This window comes from Polypterus senegalus, chromosome 18 (assembly GCF_016835505.1).
Source record: "Polypterus senegalus isolate Bchr_013 chromosome 18, ASM1683550v1, whole genome shotgun sequence".
Classification (NCBI taxonomy): Eukaryota; Metazoa; Chordata; class Cladistia; order Polypteriformes; family Polypteridae; genus Polypterus; species Polypterus senegalus.
In genome coordinates, this window is record NC_053171.1 from 17852215 (window position 1) to 17867569 (window position 15355).

Consider the following 15355-nt stretch of genomic DNA (forward strand, 5'->3'; position numbering starts at 1 on the left):
GAATTAGATGACCAAGCACCAATGAAAGGAGTGTCCAATTATCCTGCACATCTTTGTGATGTTGGAGAGGTTGGGAGATACCATGAAGACATGGACAAAATGTGAAAACTGCAAACAGAGATTTTGACAGGCATTCACGTCTAGACTACTGGAGTTGTGATGCAGCCACTATTCCACACTATGTCTTTAAGGTTGCTCTGTAAAATTAAAATTCATATTAACTGACTGAATTCTGATATGTGGTCTTTTAAAGTGAAGAGCACAAAAATGTCTCCTGGGCTACATGGAATTGCTTTAGTGAGGAAGAGAAAATAAGAAGCAACTAAATTAAAATACTGACGACTTAAATACAGTTTGTAGCTCCAAAGTAGATGACAACAAAATGTGCAAGCAGTAAAACAAAGGAGTTTTTTTTTTTTTTTAAATTGCTCTGGATACCATTACTTACTAGTTTGGAATGTAGACTTGTTTTAATTTACTTTCTGCCTCTGCTGCTTTTAGTCGCTTCTAAAGAGGGAAGACACAAAATTTAGGTCAATTAGTCTTTGCAAGATAGAAAATAGCTCTCTTAGATAACAATAACCTTTGATGATTAACTGTAGTTAACAAGTTTCTTCCATTTAATAATCCCACTAGGCCAAACATGAACCAAGAGGAACAAGAGGATGAGCAAGGTATTTATTTCAGTTATTAGGCAGAAATTATATACACCTATATGTTTAAAAAAAAAAAATTAAAACACCTTTTCACCAAGTGACACTATTTCACTACCTCCATTCTCCCAAAGTCTATTAAATACTGTTTATTAAATTGTATTTTTTTCTGTTGTCAGGCAATGCTTTAGAATAATTATATTAAAAAATAAAATTTCCCTCTTACCTACATTTACCTATAAACCTATATGCAGATTTTATGAAGGAAAAACTATCCATCCATCTTTTTTTTATTACTGTGGAAACGTGTACATTGACGTCATATTCAATTAATAGAACAGTAGTAATTGTTGAAATGCTAGGAACTGCATTCTGCTGTATGCTAAAATTAGCAAGCATCTTTTGTGTGAAGGTCAGATCATAAGTACAGAATTTAATTCTCAGTGAACAAGTTATCACTCAATTCTCACAGACTTTTAAAAAACAAGTTTCTCTTCTTGGCGTCTACATGTCCTTCAAGTATTTATCGCAAATTGTAGATTAGCCTCTGCTTGAAAACTCATATTTTAAATCTGGAGATAGCAACAAACTGGTTGAAGAACATGGTCCTCAGTAGGAAAAAAGATGGACTATTCTCTCCAAGTGGGAGGGGAGTTGCTACCTCAAGTGGAGGAGTTTAAGTACCTCAGGGACTTGGTCACAAGTGAGGGGAGGAAGAGATGTTGAGGTCAACAAATGGATCAGGGAGGCAAGAACAGTTATGTGGTTGTTATACCGATCCATAATTGTGAAGGAGGAGCTGGGCCAGAAGGTGCAGCTCTCAATTTACCAGTCAATCTATGTCCCTATCCTCACCTATGGTCATGGGCTTTTGGGTAATGAATGAAAGAATAAGATTGCTTTCTCCTCCAGGTTGGCTTAGAGCCATGGTGAGAAGGACAGACATCAAGGAGAGGCTCAGACCCTCTGCATCAAGAGAAGCCAACTCAGGTGGTGCAGGCATCTGATACAGCTGCCTCTTTGCGAAGGTTTTACAGGCACAACCAGCTTTGAGGAGACCCCAGTGAGGACCCAGAGCTTGCTGGGAGAATCATATCCTGGAATGCCTTGAGATCCCACAGTATGAGTTTGCAAATGTGGTGAGGAATGGGACTTGTGGGCCTCACCATTAAGACTATTACCCCTGTCTCTGATAGGCTGTGGAAAATGAATGAATAAATAAATAAGCTGGACAGTTCCTCTGATCTCCAATAAGCGAGTCTTCCTTTGTGTGGATCTGTTTAAATACTTTAAAATCCCAACAACCCATTTGGGGAAACTACCTTGAAGGACAATATATATATATATATATATATATATATATATATATATATATATATATATATATATATATATATATATATATATATATATATACTGCTCAAAAGAATTAAAGGAACACTTTTAATCAGAGTATAGCATAAAGTCAATGAAACTTATGGGATATTAATCTGGTCAGTTAAGTAGCAGAGGGGTTGTTAATCAGTTTCAGCTGCTGTGGTGTTAATGAAATTAACAACAGATGCACTAGAGGGGCAACAATGAGATGACCCCAAAACAGGAATGGTTTAACAGGTGGAGGCCACTGACATTTTTCCCTCCTCATCTTTTCTGACTGTTTCTTCACTAGTTTTGCATTTGGCTACAGTCAGTGTCACTACTGGTAGCATGAGGCGATACCTGGACCCTACAGAGGTTGCACAGGTAGTCCAACTTCTCCAGGATGGCACATCAATACATGTCATTGCCAGAAGGTTTGCTGTGTCTCCCTGCACAGTCTCAAGGGCATGGAGGAGATTCTAGGAGACAAGCAGTTACTCTAGGAGAGCTGGAGAGGGCCATAGAAGGTCCATAACCCATCAGCAGGACCAGTATCTGCTCCTTTGGGCAAGGAGGAACAGGATGAGCACTGCCAGAGCCCTACAAAATGACCTCCAGCAGGCCACTGGTGTGAATGTCTCTGACCAAACAACCAGAAAGACTTCTTGAGGGTGGTCTGAGGGCCCCATGTCCTTAATGGGCCCTGAGCTCACTGCCCAGCGCAGTGGAGCTCGATCGGCATTCGCCATAGAATACCAGAATTGGCAGATGCACCACTGGTGCCCTGTGCTTTACAGATGAGAGCAGGTTCACCCTGAGCACGTGACAGAAGTGAAAGGGTCTGGAGAAGCCATGGAGAACATTATGCTGCCTGTAACATCATTCAGCATGAGCAGTTTGGTGGTGGGTTAATGATTGTCTGGGGAGGCATATCCATGGAGGGTCACACAGACCGCTACAGGCTTGACAAAGGCACCTTGGCTGCCATTAGGTATCAGGATGAAATCCTTGGACCCATTGTCAGACCCTATGCTGGTACAGTGGCTCCTGGTGCACGACAATTCCTGGCCTCATGTGGTGAGAGTATGCAGGCAGTTCCTGGAGGATGAAGGAATTGATACCATTGACTGGCCACCACACTTTCCTGACCTAAATCCAATAGAACACCTCTGGGACATTATGTTTTGGTCCATCCAATGCCACCAGGTTGCACCTCAGACTGTCCAGGAGCTCAGTGATGCCCTGGTCCAGATCTGGGAGGAGATCCCCACAACACCATCTGTCATCTCATTAGAAGCATGCACCGATGTTGTCAGGCATGTATACAAGAACACAGGGGCCATACAAAGTGCTGCGCACAATTTTGAGTTGCTGCAATTAAATTTTGGCAAAATGGACTAGCCTGCCACATCATTTTTCACTCTGATTTTTGGGGCGTCTTTGAATTCAGGGCTCTGTAGGTTGATCATTTTCATTTCCATCAAACGATGTGGCATCCTTTCGTTCCTAACACATTACCCAGTCTATATCAGTATAGATATCCAGGAGGATTTCTTTTTCCCATTGAGATCTGATGTGTTTTCAAAGTGTTCCTTTAATTTTTTGAGCAGTTTATTTATTTATATATATATATATATATATATATATATATATATATATAAAAACACAATAGAAATAGCCAGCATATAGTCCGAACTAAAAGAAAATGGTTAACATACCAAAGTCTGAACAAAGGTCAAACATCTATACTCTCCATCGCATAAGACCTTCCATTCTGCCTGCATCTCAAAATAAGGTTTTAATATATGTGGAAGGCTTAAAGATTAAGTCAGATCTTTAAGTGTTCAAGTCAAAAACAAACACATAAAATTAATGAAACAGTCTTTAAAGTACGTAACTGTCAAGAACAACCAGTCCTTTCTTGATTGACCACATACCCCAGAAAGCAATGGGGTTGACTGGCCTCGTGTTTAGCAGAAATCTACTGTAGTAAGAGGAGGAGTACAAAATTTCTTTGACTATATTGTAGCTACTTTCTCTTATACAGACATTCAAGTATACAGTATGTTTCTGAGACACCCAGATAATGTACAAGCCTTTCTTCTTGTTTCCTAAACCGAATTAGAGCTCTCCAATCATCAGTCTGTGTTTATCATAATCCACCTCCCAGCACAATCTTTGGCGGAATTCACGGTTGTTTAAACTTTTGACAAATTAACCTCTGAAGAACAAAACTGCAACATAATTGTAAAACCATACAGATGATTTATTTATATATTTATAAATATATAAAAATATAAAGAGCTTTCAGGGGCCAAAAGTTCATTACTGCCAGACATGCAGAAATGACAGGATTCATTTAATTTTTAAATGTATTTATTTATAAATTTTTTTTAAATAAGAAGGATGATCTTACCTGTTGTACATATCGGTCTGTTGTCTTCCACATATAGTAGTATTCAATTATACTTGTCAAGGATTTCCATGGCAGCTAAGAGGGAAAAAATAAAATCTAAGTCAGCTCTGATGTAGATTGATGGCAGGTATAATATGGATTTAAGATTAACTTGCTTTTTAATCAAGGAAATAAACAAATGAAATCTGTTAAGCATCTATTGAATACTCTAGGGCAGCACGGTGACGCAGTGGTAGCGCTGCTGCCTCGCGTTAAGGAGACCCAAGTTCGCTTCCCGGGTCCTCCCAGCGTGGAGTTTGCATGTTCTCTCCGTGTCTGCGTGGGTTTCCTCCGGGTGCTCCGGTTTCCTCCCACAGTCCAAAGACATGCAGGTTAGGTGGATTGCCGATTCTAAATTGGCCCTAGTGTGTGCTTGGTATGTTTGTGTGTGCCCTGCGGTGGGTTGGCACCCTCTTCAGGATTAGTTCCTGCCTTGTGCCCTGTGTTGGCTGGGATTGGCTCCAGCAGACCCCCCGTGACCCTGTGTTCGGATTCAGCGGGTTAGAAAATGGTTGAATACTCTAGGATAGAAACACAAAACAAAACTATTCTGCTTATTTAAACAATTATTTCCACAAGAGCTATTACTTAGTTATTGAAGAGTGTGTCAAAACACAGAAGATAGCAGCTTCTATTATCTGTCGTCTGAGAAAAAAAAAAAAAAAGAAATAACTTTACATTTTTTTCTGCTGTACAAAATTTCTCTACTCTTTTCTTAAACAACCAACCAATCAAATTCCTCCTTGGTATGGTGGCAGCCAAACTTCTATTTCCCTGTAGGAGATAATCCTCCAAAAATCAGTTACTTGGTGACGAGTGACACAATGCATGGGAAATGCATTTAGTCGGACTGACCCAACGGTCTACAATACTGTCCATGTCTTATTGGTTCCAAACATTTGCAGACATTTTTTCAAAACGTCAAACAGCTACCATCAGTTTTTTTTTCTTCTTCTTAATCTCACACACAATTCCTCTTTAGCAAGAAGGAGCCATGCAAATTCCACCAAGAAACTGGAGTTGGAAAACCATGGTGATGTAGGGCTGTGCGGCTCTAGAGTTGAAGGGTAGTTATAGCTGTAGTTGAAGGGAAGGCAGCCTGATCAGTGTGTTGCACATAAAAAGTTTGAATGGGAAGGGCACAGGTATATTTGTAGCACTGCACCGCTGTGGTACTCGCTGACTCTGAGTGCCCATGGTTTCTCTCGCTCTTCATATCACTCTTTTTAGGTAGCTCGCTACTCTTAAAATGATCACACACAAGTTGGAATTCTTCTGCAATGTTGGCAGGTCTCCTGAAGCTGCTTATTTGTGTGATGGAATGTCAGCTCATATTCTGGGTGACTGACTCCCCAGGCTAATGCCAACTTGTTAGCAATGTTACAACATCTTTCATTAATCATTCGTTTTCCAAACCCACTAATCCTAGGCAGGGCCACAGGGCAGATGGAGCTCAACCTAATGGTGCCATATTTTACATAATCTTATGTACACAGTGAGATTTAGACGTTGCACAAGGAATGTGGCCGCATGGTGGTGCTTGTGAGGTCTTGGAGGGCAGTGCTTAACTCTTTTAGGCCACATGTCAACTTCTGTCGACACAAGGGGTTGAGGGAAGATGTCACAAATAACTTTGTTCCTTTTTTTTTCCCCTCTCATGTCCATTTATGGGCTTCATTAAGTTTTGCATCTTATAATTTCTTTGCTATCTGGTACATTGTATTAATCCCAGAGGGAAATTGTCTTTTTGCATGACCTTTGCGGTCAGAGAGCAGGATAAGCCATTGTGCAATGTCCTTCTGAACAATTTTCAGGTTAATTGTAATTATGAAATTATTTGCAAAACTATGTGAATCAAAAACGTTCCTGTTTCGCTCATCACTACAGTTGATCATTATCACTGGTTTACATCACTCTATTGCATACAACACTCAGATTCATGGATTAATAAAGCAACAGGCAGTACTATAAACGTCTGGGAGAAAGAGAGAAGGGCCATGAGTGAAACCAAGAGGTTACGTCTCACGTACTGTACCTGTATTGTATTATTTAGTTTTATGGTCAGATATAGGATCTTAGATTTTTTTATTTTGGTTTCATTCTGAGTCTGTTCTCTACAAGTGCTTCCTTATTTTTTTATCTCTGTCTCAGCCAGCTGTCAGCTGCTTGTCTTAAGCCTCATCAGAGCACTGGGGTGGATGACCTTTTTAGCATATGTTTTGCTTATGTTTCCTCTAGCTTTCACGGATCAAGGGATGGGGGAATTTTGTTTTTCTTACATTTTTTGAATTTATTTTCACAATGATAAAGGCACAGTGTGAAGAGATCGTTTTTATATTTATGTATTTTATTTTAACAGGGTTAATGGTAGACAAAGGTTGTAAATATTTTTTTCTTTATATAAAAGCTTATCACTAAATATATTTACAGGGGTCAAGTTGATGGACTAAACTCCGGTAATGTGCCTGATGTACATGCAACATTTACAGGAAATATTTTAAAACTGAGACCTAACAGTATATCGGGTGATGTACTGTACATTTAGTAGGTTTCTGGCTATCTTGTATATTTGCAGAGCACCACAAGTGAATTGGAAGTGAAGAACAAACTCTCCCTTTCTGATGTATATTGTTCACATGCAGAAGCATAGGGGGCATCTACAACGCTCCGACAAGGTAAGCACTACCACCATGGGACAAGAAGGGGCGACGTCACTAACAATCTTGTCTTTCCATTCGCAGCTTCTAAGGACCACAACCAGACAACATCTGAGCACACCCTTGCAGACTTCCAAGGTCACTCCACTTTCCAGGTTCACAGTGTAATAAACAACAGCCTGTAAGATGTCAAAAAGGGCAAGAGAGAGACAGAGCTGGAGAATCACTCCCATTTAAGGAAAGAAACATGCACTGTTAGTGGCTGTGGCTACAACTTTGCTCCAGAAGCCATCATTTTGCTTACTTTCTTGTTAAATAGGGATAACCAGATTGGTACACCCAAAATTTTGAACCCGTGTACATCCTTAATTACCACAATATGAAAACCAATCAGATTTGACCTATGTAGTAACTTGATTTTCCTTTCACTACAAGAAATGGGTCTCCAAGGCTGAATCTTGTCATTTGCTACTGCTACTTACAAAGTCTTGTTGGATGTCTGTGAAATCCTTGCCATACTTCTCCAGAGCTTCTTCAAAAAGATTAGCTTCCGATGCTGACCATTCCTCCATTTCATCCCGGCATAGCACTGGCCCACCTTGGGGCACAAGTGCTGAAATGGCCTTGGAAATATCAAAGCTGTTTTTGTGCAAGGTGTCCATGGCGTGGAACTAGAAGCAATGACATACAGTTTCAAAACATAAGAATCTGACTTTCGCATAGACTCACTTCTGAAGCCACAGATTAAGGGGACTACAACCAAGGTATTCCTCCTGCATAAACAACAACTGTGACATCAGGGTCCAGATAAAATGTGGGACAACATGGGAAAAAAAAGCATTGCATCCTCTAAGAATACATCAAGTGGAAGAAAAACAAGAGCGGCTAAGCCAAAACATTTTCCTATATCATTAGCAAGGCATCTCCTCACCAGGGTGATATCTCGAGAGGCCGCTGCAGCACTCATGTGTAAACTTGGCTGCCTGATGGAACTACTGCAGTCAAGGGCTCTGGCAAAGGTACCAACTGATCTAAAAAAAACAGGAAAGAGAGGAATAAAAATTAAAGACACCAAAACCTTAACCCTATCAGAAGATGGAAAGGAAAAAAAATAATCAAAAGCAGCTTACCGTGCGACTACCAAAAACTGGTCAATCTGTTTATCTGTCAAAGGACTGTTTGGATCCCATACTTTAATTTCCAGTTTGGACTGGTCTCTCCCATCGCTTTCACCTGCAAATGGAGAATTTCAAACAACAGGACAGCAAAGTTAAAGAAAACATACTTCACATTTTACTGCATTTTATCTGTCAACATAAAATGTGGACTCCTGACCAATAAATGAAGGGAATTGGTGGGTCTTCAATTCAAAAGATCGGTACTGTTTGAACATGTTTCCCCTGTGTGCACTGCTGATTTTCTGGAATTTTTTAGCAAAAAATATATGCTTTTTGCCGGTTGCGAGCATTCAACTTAACGACTTGATGTATGAGATTCTTACATGGACATTTTTATATTGTGGTCCAGAGTTAGTCTTCATAGACTGCCATTCTCTCAGAAAGAATATCATCTCTGGTCTTCATAAAGACATGCATTCACTGGCCACTTTATTAGGTACACCTTACTAGTAGCAGGTTGGACCCCCTTCTGCCTTTGTGGCATAGATTCAACAAGGTGCGTGAAACATTCCTCAGGTCCATATTGACATGATAACACCACATAGTTGCTGCAGATTTGCCAGCTGCACATCAATGATGTGAATTTCCTATTCCACCACATCCCAAAGGTGCTCTTATTAGATTGAGATCTAGCAACTGTGGAGGCCATTCGAGTATAGTGAACTCGTCATGTCAAAGAAACAAGATTGAAACGATTTGAGCATTGTGACGTGACACATTATCCTGCTGAAAGGGGCCATCAGAAGATGGGTACACTGCGGTCATAAAGGGATGGACATGGTCAGAAACAATACTCAGGTAGTCTGTGGCATTTAAATGATGCTCAGCTGGTACTAAAGAGCCCAAAGTATACTGAGAAAATATCCCCCAAACCATTACACAAGCACCAGCAGCCTGAACCGTTGATACAAGGCAGGATGGATCCATGCTTTCATGTTGACACCAAATTCTGACCTTACCATTCCAGTGTCACAGCAGAAATCAAGACTCATCAGACCAGGCAACATTTTTCCAATCTTCTATTGTCCAATTTTGGTAAGCTCATGAAAACTGCGGGCCTCAGTTGTAAGTTCATAGCTGACAGGAGTGGCTCCAGGTGTGGTCTCCTCTTGCTGTATCCCAACTACTTCAAGGTTCAACATGTTGTGCATTCACAGATGCTCTTCTGCATGCTTCATTTGTAACTAGTGGTTATTTGAGTTACTGTTGCCTTTCTATCAGCTCAAACCAGTCTAGCCATTCTCCTTTGATATCTGGCATCAACAAGGCATTTTCACCCAGAGAACTGTCGCTCACTGGAAATTTTCCCTTTTTCGGACCATTCTCTGTAAACCTGTGCATGAAAATCCTATCAGATCAGCAATTTCTCAAATACTCAGACCAGCCTGTCTGGCACCAACAGCCATGCCACATTCAAAGTCCCTTAAATCACTCCCCCCAATGCTCAGTTTGAACTTCAGCAGGTACTATTGACAATGTCTACATGCCAAAAGGTGTTGAGTTGCTGCTATGTGATTGGTTGATTAGATATCTGCATTATCAAATAGTTGAATGGGTGTACCTACTAAAGTGGGCGGTGAGTGCCACTTATTTTCCCTCAGTCATCATTACAAACCACATGGAGTAAGGAAGATAAAAAAAATAATTTTTGGGTAATGTGATCTTATATGTGTTTAATATATTGCTTCTCTGTCAAACTACATATTAAACTATATATTTGTGGTAAATGGGGGTAAAAAAAAGTTCTACTGAACCACACTAGAATGTGCACTCTTCGCTTTTTCAAACTAATATACTCCAAAGACATACTCATTAGTTTATGTAAATTTCAACAAAATACATAAAATGCTGACTGGGAGACAATTCATGTTAATGTCTAACTTTATTATTCACTTTGTTTTAAAACAGAAAGGCTCTATATTTACTGTATGAATACAATGAACTTGAGTATAGATTTTTGTTTGTATATATCAAAAAAACGAACACAAAGCAAATATTCCACAAAAATACATTTAAGGACAACACATTAAATATATCGGAGACATGGACAGTAAATGAGGCACAGGAGAAAGCTGGATGTGGCAGAAACGAGAATGTTGAGATGGATGTGTGGAGTTACAAAGAACAGCAGAATAAGAAATTAGATAATCAGAGGTACAACAAAAGAGGGACTGAAGTGGTCTGGACATATGATGAGGACAGACAATGAATATGTGGGCAAAGGAGTGATGGGAATGGAAGTACAGGGGAAGAGGAAGAGAAAGGAGGCCAAAGGGGAGGTGGATGGATAAAGTAAAAGTAGATCTGATGGAAAAGGGTCTGACTGGAGAGGAGGTGCCGGACCGAGCTGTATGGTGAAGGTTGAAGTGAAAAGATGAAGATTAAGAAGAATAACAACAACTTTTGCTCACCATTCTCCTTGGAGTTTACTCATGTACAGTCAAAGAAAACTTCTATAGGACAAATTATTATCAAGGCAAAGGTCTAGCAGCTGACAGTCAGGTCGAAGCAGAATTTTCTACCACTACATTTTGTCACTTTAAGCTTTTAATGAAATCCCTCCATTTCATCACAATTTTATTCCAACCAATGTTTTATACCGGGCAAAATTAAAAACCAAAAACATACCATCTTCTAAGAGATCTGTGATGTCTGCTTGGTATTTATTCCCTACTCTTATTTCCCCTTTGTCAGCAAGCAGAGTCTTCTGCTGAGGGTCATAGACGAGAGAATAAAAAAACGCATCCTGAAATAAAATGAATGTGTGTGTGTGTTACTTCACCTGTGGAAAACAACAAATATAACCTAGCATTCTTAAACATACTTAATTTAATTAAAGCAATCGTAAAAACAATACATAAATGAAAGAGACAAACTTGCCTCCCGCTCCAAGTAGGACTTCAAGGCTTCCGTCTCATTGAGCAGCGTAACGCAGCATTTTCCCCTGTATGAAATGAAGAGATGCTTATATTAGCATGGCTTACTTGAGTTAAGAGCTGCAGCAATCGATTATTTAAGTAATTGAGTATTTTACCAATTGTTGCATCAATTAATCAGATAAGACATACTTTTGTTTTATTTAAGAGCAATAATAAATATACTAAAATAAAAATAAGACGCCTTTCTTAAAATTAACATATATTTTATTTCCTTTTTAGAAAAGCCAACATTTTTATTGCTTAAATTGCATTCAATAAAATTATTTGTTAAAACTAAACCCTTTTAGTGCATTTAAGTGCCACATTACATTCAGCATTTTAAAGAATATATTGTCTTAAAAAAAAATAAAAAAGGTATACATACAGCCTAAAACTAAGGCATAAATCAGTAATAATAATAATAATAAACAACAACAACACCACCACCACATAAAAATTGCCTTTAAATGATGCAACTTAACTTTCAGAACTACAAGTTTCAACCTAACTACAGCTCAGGTATAATGTACAGTAATCCCTCCTAAATCGCGGGGGTTGCATTTCAGAAACCCCGCGATAGATGAAAATCCGCAAAGTAGAAACCATATGTTTGTATGGTTATTTTTATATATTTTAAGCCCTTATAAACTCTCCCACACTGTTAACATTATTAGAGCCCTCTAGACATGAAATAACACCCTTTAGTCAAAAGTTTAAACTGTGCTCCATGACAAGACAGAGATGACAGTTCTTTCTCACAATTAAAAGAATGCAAATATATCTTCCTCTTCAAAGGAGTCCACATCAGGAGTAGAGAATGTCAGAGAGAGAGAGAGAGAGAGAAGCAAACAATCAAAAAATCAATACGTGCTTTTGGGCTTTTAAGTATGCCAAAGCACCGCAATAAACAACATTTTTTAAGAGGAGTGTCCGTATCCTTTAGGCAAACAGCTTCTGTGCAAACAGCCCCTCTGCTCACACCCCCTCCATCAGGCGCAGACAATGTCAGAGAGCGAGTGAGAGAGACAGAGAAAAGCAAACAATCAAAACACCGCGCGGGAAGCATATCGTATATCATTGAGGAGTTTTAGTTAATACGCAATACATGCTCTGATTGGGTAGCTTCTAAGCCATCCGCCAATAGCGTCCCTTGTATGAAATCAACCGGGCAAACAAACTGAGGAAGCATGTCCCATAAATTAAAAGACCCATTGTCCGCAGAAATCCGCGAACCAGCGGAAAATCCGTGATATATATTTAGATATGCTTACATTTAAAATCCGCGATGGAGTGAAGCCGCGAAAGTCGAAGCGAGGGATCACTGTAAGCCTTTTCTGTCTTCTTGAAAGGCTTTCTGGAATTTGTAGGATGCAAAAAAAAAAAAAACCAAACAACTTCTGCCAGGATCGGATCCCCAGGGCAAGGTAGATATGGTGTGTGCTTGTGTGCGTACTTCTTTAAAAGAGCATGTGACGGTTGCAATGAAGAAATATGAGCATATGAGGTTTGATTTGTGTTAATGTTACATAAGTGAGTCAAACTAATGTCAAAATGTCACAAACTCATGGTGCTTTAATTTTCCAAATTTATCAATTTTTAAAATTTTTTTTAAACTTGTCCCAACTTTAAAGGTTCCTGTCTGAAATCAAGCTTGTCATTTTCACATGACTCCTTTATTTCAGTGTTCATATTAAACAGCCTTGTTTTGATGCTTTCAAGAATTCTTAGTCGGAAAGGTCACAATTGTTTTTTTTTTTTATTGGTTATGTGTATCGATCCAGAATTAGAAAATTATTTGGGCTGTCATTACCTGTACTCTGTAAATTTATAACTGTGAGGTAGCACTTCATTCTTCAATGTACCATTCAAACATATAAGTGAAAGCAGACATCAAGGGTTGCACTATTGAACTGTACTATGGCTCAAAAGGCTAAACAAATGACACAAATTCAGTGTTTGCAGATTCATTTTTAACCTTTCTTTGTCATGCTAACCTCAAGTTTCAGCAATTACATGACTCTGTTAACATGGTACATGTCATATTAATAAGGAGACGTCTCTTGTCCTTTGAAGCACTGAAAACACAAAAACTAGGCCAGCAAGGGGCACTTACCCTCTGGGCTGTATGTGGATTCCCAATGGCCCAGTGCAGCGACGGTGACACTGTACTGTAAAAAATGGCACTGTCCTTCAGAGGAGATGTAAAATCGAGGCATCCGTTGTAATGAGTAGGGTTCATCCCAATGCCCTGGCTAAACTGCCAACCTCAGCTTATTAACTCTGCACATGTCCAAACCAACGCAATCTCACCTCTCTGACTTTGTCTCCCAACCGTCCAACTTGAGCTGACCCTCTAATGTCCTCATTTCTAATACTATCCCATCCTCGTCACACCCAGTGCAAATCTTAGCATCTTTAACTCTGCCACCTCCAGCTCTGTTTCCCGTTTTTTTTTTTTTGTCAGTACCAACGTCTCCAGCCCATATAACACAGCTGGTCTCACTGCCATCCTGTAGACCTCCCTTTCACTCTTGCGGATATCTGCCTGTCACAAATCACTGCTGACACTCTTCTCCACCCATTCCACCCTGCCTACACTCTCACCTCTTTTCTACAATCCACAATGATGTTAAGTAAGTCCGTTTCATCTTTAAAGAAACGAGTAATCTAATGCATACCTTACTGAAGTAAAAATACCAGTGTTTTAATCATTCCAGCAGCACAGAGTGTAAGGAAAGAAGCACATGTACCAGCATGCTGCTCTTTTGCGGGGCTCAATCGATACTGTTGATTTCGATTTATGTTTAATCAGTTTCTAACCTGTTCTCTCCGTGTTTTAACAAATCTGAATTTATATTTGTACCAATTCTGTATTTAGTAATTAGTGTAATCTACACTTGTATATTAACTGAGAAATCTGTGCCTGCACTCAGTGAAGAGCGCCATTCAAAAGAGATGTTTTATTGTATAATCGCACAGCCAGGCAGAACAGTGTGTGTTGCGTGCAATCCGGTAACAGAAACCTATAAATAAAGCATCTATTTGACCAAACATATTTATAAAATACAAGAAAACTATCACAGGCTTCATGCTTGTTTTTCCAGATTCACAATAGCCAATGGGGATGTTTTCGCTGCACAATTTAAAGACATTAAGACATTTTGCCAAAACAGAACTCCAGAAGATTACCTGCACAAGTAAATGCGGATTAAGAAACCAGTTTTCTGCTTGAATGGAGTTAATCACCTTAACACAATCATGTTTGTGCACGTAAATGCGACAACTGTTTCTATATAGGTATTTTTGTCAAAATAAATCCATCTTTATTCTTATGCTGTTGGGGTAGTGCATTTGAAAAATTATATACATCACATTCAGTAAAATGTCCTTTGGTGGTTACAGACCATTGGTTTTACTGGTATAAAAATAAAGAACAGCAACTTTAGGTAAAGAGGTGTGAATGACCAGTGAGAAGTGTGGAAATTAATGTTATATTGAGAGAGAAAGAAAGAAAGAAAGAAAGAAAGAAAGAAATTCTTCTCCCAAGTAGGTCCTCATCTTTGAATCATGGATGAATCAGAAATGGAGTCTAAAGAAATTAACGCCTTGTCCTTGTAATCTTTTTTCTACTCAACTACCTTCACACTCACCACTGCATCATCATACCCCCAGCAACAATGGCGGCGCCACCACCCCTACCTCTTCTATTTTCAATCTGTTTCAACTGGGTGAGATTGATGACAATTATTCCCCTTATGTTTACTGTACAGTTACAGTTTTGTTGTAGCCATGGGTATCACATGTTTGCTTCACTTGCACATATAGCCATACAGTCAGGCAAGTAGTGTGGTGTAGTGGTTAAGGTTTTGGACTTCAAACCCTGAGGTTGTGGGTTCAAATCCTGATACTGACACTGTGTGACCCCAAGCAAGTCACTGACCTGCCTGTGCTCCAATCAGAAAACCAAAAGAAACGTAACTACTTGTATCATAAATGTTGTAAGTTGCCTTGGATAAAGGTGTCAGCCAAATAAGTAAATGTAAACAGTCATAACACAGTGGCTAGAAACAAGCTAAACACAACAGCCATTAATGAAAAGGAAAATGTCTCCTCTAAAGAGTGTTCTGATAGCCAA

At 39.3% G+C, this 15355-nt stretch overlaps 1 protein-coding gene across 3 annotated transcripts in view; it reads right to left on the bottom strand.

Annotated features, from left to right (window-relative positions):
* The window catches only part of mta1 (metastasis associated 1), a 112413-nt gene that overhangs the window by 50160 nt on the left and 46898 nt on the right, over window positions 1-15355 (bottom strand). For all 3 annotated transcript variants that reach the window (XM_039741812.1, XM_039741814.1, XM_039741813.1), the window contains exons 5-11: window positions 11183-11246; window positions 10931-11048; window positions 8255-8357; window positions 8056-8155; window positions 7607-7795; window positions 4429-4503; window positions 449-507 (exon numbers count right to left, since the gene is read on the bottom strand). In XM_039741812.1, coding sequence (XP_039597746.1) covers window positions 449-507; window positions 4429-4503; window positions 7607-7795; window positions 8056-8155; window positions 8255-8357; window positions 10931-11048; window positions 11183-11246 — 708 coding nt within the window. The remainder of the gene's footprint in view (window positions 1-448; window positions 508-4428; window positions 4504-7606; window positions 7796-8055; window positions 8156-8254; window positions 8358-10930; window positions 11049-11182; window positions 11247-15355) is intronic.